Here is a 6789-nt window from a genome sequence, read left to right as displayed (position 1 = left end):
ATCCCTCTTTTCGCTCCCAGAAACTTTAAACACTGGTCTGTTCCACACTTTTGGTTAGGTTAGAGCCATATTTATAGAAATCTGCCATTGGTCGTTGTGCCTAATAGCCAACGAACTGTACCTGATGTCGATTTATCAAATCGAGCATCCAGTTTAATTTTGCATGTAAATATGTCGTGATTTTTGTTAATTTTTTTTGTTTTATTCAGACTTAAAACTTATCTAAGTCAGTGTTTCGTCGGATAATTCAGATTTGTCTGAAACCGAATAAATCGGTTTTCTTAAAATTTTAATACCTTTCTTCTAAAATGTTCAGTCCATTCTTAAATTTTAATTTTTTAGTTGATTCCCTTTACGCCTTTGCGTACTTAATCTTTGCTACCTTCTCCAGCGACTATTCAATCCCTCCGTGGCCCGTGTACAGGAAGAGTTGCGCTAACGCGAACTTTATCCTGGAGAGGATTCGTTTCCTTTCCAAATTTTTTTGGCGTGGGGTCAGTACAGCACTGATACCCTAGTACTTAGTACATTGAATACCACTTTGCTTCGGCAAATCTGTCCCTTAGTGCTTCTTTCCCTTCAGGAAGTTGACACGTTTCAATTTTTTTTTGAGCTGTCTCGACAACCCTTGTTTTATGTCGGTGGTGTTGACTATTAGTCAGGGAGCATCCTGCTATAGTCAAGTGGATTAGTGGACCTATCCCTATTCCAATTAATAATTTTGTGTATCTCAGATGTTGTCGCAAAGAGACGAGCCTCTGGAAGTAGTGTAGGAGACTCCGCACGTCGATCTCCAGAGCAACTCAGTTTGGCTCGCACCCCAGTTCGTTGAACTGTTTTACTTTTTATTATTATAATATTGATCATTTATTTTGTTCAATATGTCTATATATATATATATGTATATATGTCGTATTTCTTTTCGACATAAATTTTATTTTTATCTTATCTTATTCTACTTCGGTATTATTCTCTCTCTAGTTTGTATTGATCGAGATCTTGAGTTTGTGCTACCCCGACCAAAAACCTATATTGATTTTAAGGGTGTTTGCAAAATTTAATCTCATTTTATTTTTAGAATGCCTTGGTAGAATGTGATATTTTTATGCTTATGTTAGTTTATATTACAATAAATTGTACATACCTTTAGTTGTCTTCAAGTGGATACAAAATTCAATTTATCTTATTTTACGGATTTATAAATCCAAGTAATTTTTTTGGTATCTATACCAAAGATATCAAGATTCCTCTGTCTAGTTACCAATGATAGGTCATTATAGTATCTGTTCATTTGCCTAAGTTTTACTCTTAGTGTGAAGACCTTCGAATTTCGACTCTCTATTCGAAACCCCCCAAAATAATGTTTGAAAAGATTATTGCTGTCTAACATCCTATATTCTGAATGGCCAGACACTGAGGAAGGCTAGGGATGAAGTAAGCGGATTCCCGCTAGTTGACTCGTCGGAATGATAAGCCATTCATAATTGTATTTCAGTAATAAATCTAGAATAACAGCCTCCCGCGTCAGGAAACTTTTTTTAGTTCTCCAATACTTGTTTAGTTATGTAATCTAGGATTATTTAGACCCTACCCGAAGTTAACCCTACCCGAAGTTGACCTACCGATGTTGTCCCTATTATAGGCGGATGATACACGTTAGTTATCACAAATTCTAGTTGTCATACTAATAACTAAACATCAGCCTTTTTTTGTTTCTAAATATAGATGTGTCTTACAGAAATTCTGATGTCTACCTTTCCCAGTAAACTTATTAAGGCTTGTCTTTGTAGAACTTTAATGTACCCAATTTTGAACTATTAGTAACTCTTTCCTTTTATTTGTGTATTTCTAAATGTGTCTATAATGACGCGCTGCGTTATTACCTTATGTTATTCGTGGATTAAGTCATAGATGAAAGACTCTATGCTTCCGAACAAACGATGACACATTTGTATTTTGTATCTTATGGCGTTAATGATACGATTGTATTATTATTCTTATGTTATTCGTGGATTAAGTCATAGATGAAAGACTCTACGCTTCCCGAACAAACGATAACATTTTTTTTTTGTGTTTTATTGTGTTAGGTCTCATAACGACTACGCAGTAAATTATCTGTTTTGTATCTTGGTGACAACACTAGTATGTTTTGCTTTATATTACTTATGAAATTTCAAATAATAATATCTTAATTATATTATTTCGATTAAATGCGAGCATTTGGTCTCAAATAATGATTTGTAGATATGTTTTGTTTTATTCCGCTTTGTTCATGATATTGGTTATAGGTGAAATACCCTATGCATTTTGAGAGTGAGAATGCAATTTTTTTTGTTTACATTTTTATAGTTGAGTCATTTCTATGCGTTCTGTTTCGCTTTGTTCTGAAATCTTTGAGTTCTTCCCACGTGAGTTGTGAAAGAAGGATTCTGTGAGTCCAGATTGTAGCTACATTTGTCCATTCTGTTTGTCTTACCTCTCCGTATATCTATTTCCACTTTTGAAAAGGTTAGTATGGTGTGCCACCATACCTAGTCCGATTCCACGCTGGTACCCAGTTGAAATCGTGGGGAGGGCTGTGTAACCGTTTCAAAAGATTTAAAAGAAACTCATTATATATTTCGATTATATTTTTTTTAATAAAACTAATAGCCCCATCTATCTGTCAAGTACCTACCTGTAGCCGACTCAAGGATTCTTCTGTAATTCCCAAATATATCCGGTAGATGAGCATATTTTTCAACTTGTCACTCACGCCCAATTTCCAGATTCAGGCGCCATGATAGCGCTTCGCTCTTTTCTGTTAAGACCGTCCAACCGTTAAGACGTGTTTCCAAAGTGGGTCTCAATTCAGAGGTGAGCAAATAAATCCTTTTCTTGTCCATATTTCAGATAGATATTTATTTTTTTTAGACCCTTATTGGAGAGGCTATAATGCTGATATTATATTTCTAATACTCGTCGCAAGATAGTATTGCTATGGAGTTATTCCAGATCATGGCCCAGTAGCAGTATCTTTTTATGGAATCCCTAACCCCTCTTATCTAGGATGGTGGTGATTTGATATAGTACGTAGCTGAATCAATTTGGTGACTGATTAAATAAGAAGAGAAACAGAGCAGATTAAGGTTGTACCAATTTTTATTATACCTACTTTCAAGACAACAGAAATGATTATGAACTCAAAAAAAATGAAAATATAGTGAAGTGTTCTAATTTAATTTAAAGGTTTATTTTCTTCATTGTTGCTAGTTGATAAATAACTATATTATTTTCAATGTAAACAAATTTCGAAATTTGGGGTTAATATATATATATATATATATATATATATATATATATATATATATATATATATATATATATATATATATATATATATATATATATATATATATATATATATATATACATTCATTTTCTTTATAACCAATTCTTAATTTAATACGATACAAAGATTTTTTGTTTATGATAATGTTAACATAAAATAATATTTTGGAATCCCTTTGGGATGACGTAACTTTTAATGTTTTCTTTTTGTTCATTACTAAGAAATAATAAAGAATAGTTTTCTTGTAAACTTTCAATAAATCTTAATTTTTTTTTTCTCTTCCCCTTCGAGGATAAACCAGGGGTGGCGTCCAATAATAAATTATAACTTCATATTATCTAATTGTGCTTGGATTTAAAATACGATATAGTTTCTATATGTTTATGAAAACCCCGCCCAATTCTCTTCCGACAGTGAGCGATTCAGGCCTTGTAATATTATTGTAGCACGGTAAGTGTTACAATATGATTTGAGACGTCGCATACACTCTTCTCAATACAGAATTATCATAGCTTGTTATTCTGTATTCGTCAACACATAATTAATTATCAAATTACTACTAATTAAACTGTTTATTTACATTTGCTTTATTGTCTTCAATCAGTTTTTACTTTATGCGAAAGTTAAAAAATGTTAATGTTCGACGTCATTCTTGTAATATTATGACTGAAGTCAACTAGCTCATTAGCTAACGTCTAAAGGTGGAAAACTATCGATAGTCCTAATATAGTGTAATGTAAATTAGAGGTTTCTATCGATAATTTCCTACCTCTACTACTTTCATCTCTTTTTATTTCACAACGTAGGTATTATGTTTTCTATCTTTTGCGTTATTTTGCCGGTTCTTAAGGCACTCATCACTGTATACATAAATTACATTCTGAAAATTTAACCGGTTAAGAAAGATTAGTTTTAATAAAATCCGAGTGTAAATTAAAGACACTTTTTGAGAATTTCTCAAAAATCACACTATTTTTTTAATGTTTACCATGGTCTTCTTTCAACCGCGAGTTGGTCTTGTAAACACCCCCAGAGAAAAAGCACATAGTGTCACAAGTTAGATTTTGATCTTTGGGCTATTTTCTACCTACTGTCAAAAATTTCAAAAATTCCATGCATATAAAAAAATTCTCAGTAGAAAACCGTCATATCCTGGATCACAAACTAACTGAACTAATATTTTTAATTAACTTATGTTCTTATAAATAGTAATTATCTTTTATTTCAGTTCTCCCAATCCTTTAATGCCCCTCTTGTCCAATGATTATTTAAATATGAAGTGTAGTGACAGAACATTCATATATTAATGAATTTGTCTTTTTTTATTTACATTTTTGACATAGACTTTTTTTGAATTATATATTTACATGTTTGTGTTAAAAACTATACAAATATTTAAGAATTATTTGAGTAAATAAATTAGAAGCACTGATTTAAAAGAAATTATTAGACAACGTAATCCTAATATGAAATAGACGAGATATTGTCGCTGTCCCGCAGATCTACAAAATGGATAAAAGTTTATTAAATATTGTGTTACTTGGACTCGCATTTATGCTTGTTTTTGCAGCCTTTCAGACCATGACCAATATCCAGAAGACAATAACTGATAGCATAATTAAAGATAAACCATCTTACAAAGGCGATGCTTACTATAGTCAAGCTATTATTTATGTATTTTTCTCCTTGTTTAACTGGACAGCTCCCTCAGTTATTAATATGATTGGCCCCAAGCTTTCCATGTTCATAGGTGGTACAGTATACGTTCTCTTTATGCTGCAGTTTTTGCTTCCTACCGATTGGGGATTGTATTTGTGCAGTGCTGTCTTGGGAATTGGTGCCGCGATGATATGGACTGGACAAGGAAATTACCTAACTTTAAATTCCACAAGAAAACTGATCACTCGAAACTCTGGAATATTTTGGGCATTGCTTCAACTAAGTATGTTGGGAGGTAACACTTTTGTATTCTTTGCCTTTCAAGGTAAGGATCAAATAGATAAAACCACGCGAATTTTTGTAATTATTACCTTATCAGCTATTGCCGTCGGTGGACTAGTGATGTTGTTTTTACTTCCCAAAGCTTACAAAGATGATGAGGATGATGTTGAAGAAATCCATCACGCTGGACCTATTGAAGCATTTATTGGAGCCGTAAAATTATTTATAACCATGAAGATGTTTTTTCTAAACTTTACTTTTTTCTACACTGGACTAGAACTGGGATTTTTTAGTGGTATTTATAGTTCCTGTATTGGATTTACCACACAGTTTAAAAATAGGAAAGCCCTTGTAGGTGTATCTGGTATTTTAATGGGAATAGGAGAAGTTATTGGGGGAGCAGTGTTTGGGATCTTTGGACACAAAACTGTTTTTTGGGGCAGGGGACCTGTTGTAGGAACTGGTTTAGTTTTACATGCACTAGCTTTTATTTTAATTTTTCTGAATTTAACCAACGATTCTCCATTTGAGGATACCCATAAAAGTGCAATAATAACAAGTAGTAGCGGTTTGGCAGTATTCTGTTCATTTCTTTTGGGTCTCGGAGATGCAATTTTTAATACCCAAATATTTTCTATCCTTGGGTCAGTATATGCCGATAATAGTGCACCTGCGTTTGCAATTTTTAAATTTAGCCAGTCGGTGGGAGCGGCCGTTACGTTTGCCACAGCCAAATTATTAGGCCTACATATCCAACTATTAATACTTCTTATAATGGCTATTGTTGGTACAGTTTTATTCATTTTAGTGGATCGATCATCATCCTCCAAAGACGCCTAAATACCCTAAGATTTTTTTAAATAATTTTTTTATATTGGTTGTATGTATTTGTTGGCAATTTATTTTTTTACTAAATAAAAATAGTATATTTAACCCAGATTACTTATTTAATTGTGTCAAAAAAAAAGTCAGAAATATCATCCAAACTGTTATAAATATCGAACAGTTGTTTGTAAATATGTTTAGGGGCTATGTTCATATAGAGCCACAAATTTTTATCGCGTATACAATAGTATACTACTAGGAGACAATACTAATCTAATTTTACACAATGACGAAAGAGCAACCAAAATATCCAGACGGAACCAGTGTCCTTCATTGATAGACATTAGTATCCCCTCATTTAACATAGACAGGGCGAAAAACTCTGGTTCGTTCGGAAAAATATTCCCATAAGATTTTTTTACAGAATCACTTTCATGAGATACCCCAAAATAAAGTTTAAGAGGTCGCCCTGGAGAAAAGTTGTTCAAATTTTTTTAACCCGGCGTCATCCAGGTGGGGTCTAATGGTACCACAAACACACTTAGAACTAGCATAATTCTATGGTTAATACACGGATGTTTTATTGGTTGCCTATAGCTTCCTAAAACATGTTGCCGTTGGGTATTCTGAACCAATTTCAGTTGTCAGTTGATCGTCAAAGTGAGTACAGTGTTCTGCAATCCGATTAGACC

The 6789-nt window shown here is 33.0% G+C and overlaps 1 protein-coding gene across 1 annotated transcript; it reads left to right on the top strand.

The window, feature by feature from the left end:
- The first annotated feature begins 4678 nt into the window (after positions 1 to 4678).
- Positions 4679 to 6202, top strand: LOC140440578 (UNC93-like protein MFSD11). The gene has a single exon (XM_072530956.1). The coding sequence runs from the start codon at positions 4841 to 4843 to the stop codon at positions 6110 to 6112; it is 1272 nt and encodes a 423-aa protein (XP_072387057.1). The 5' UTR covers positions 4679 to 4840; the 3' UTR covers positions 6113 to 6202.
- The last annotated feature ends 587 nt before the right edge of the window (positions 6203 to 6789 follow it).

The sequence above is a fragment of the Diabrotica undecimpunctata genome, chromosome 5 (assembly GCF_040954645.1).
Source record: "Diabrotica undecimpunctata isolate CICGRU chromosome 5, icDiaUnde3, whole genome shotgun sequence".
Taxonomy (NCBI): Eukaryota; Metazoa; Arthropoda; class Insecta; order Coleoptera; family Chrysomelidae; genus Diabrotica; species Diabrotica undecimpunctata.
The sequence above is the reverse complement of the archived record's forward strand: the minus strand, read 5'-3'. Positions and strand labels throughout refer to the sequence as shown.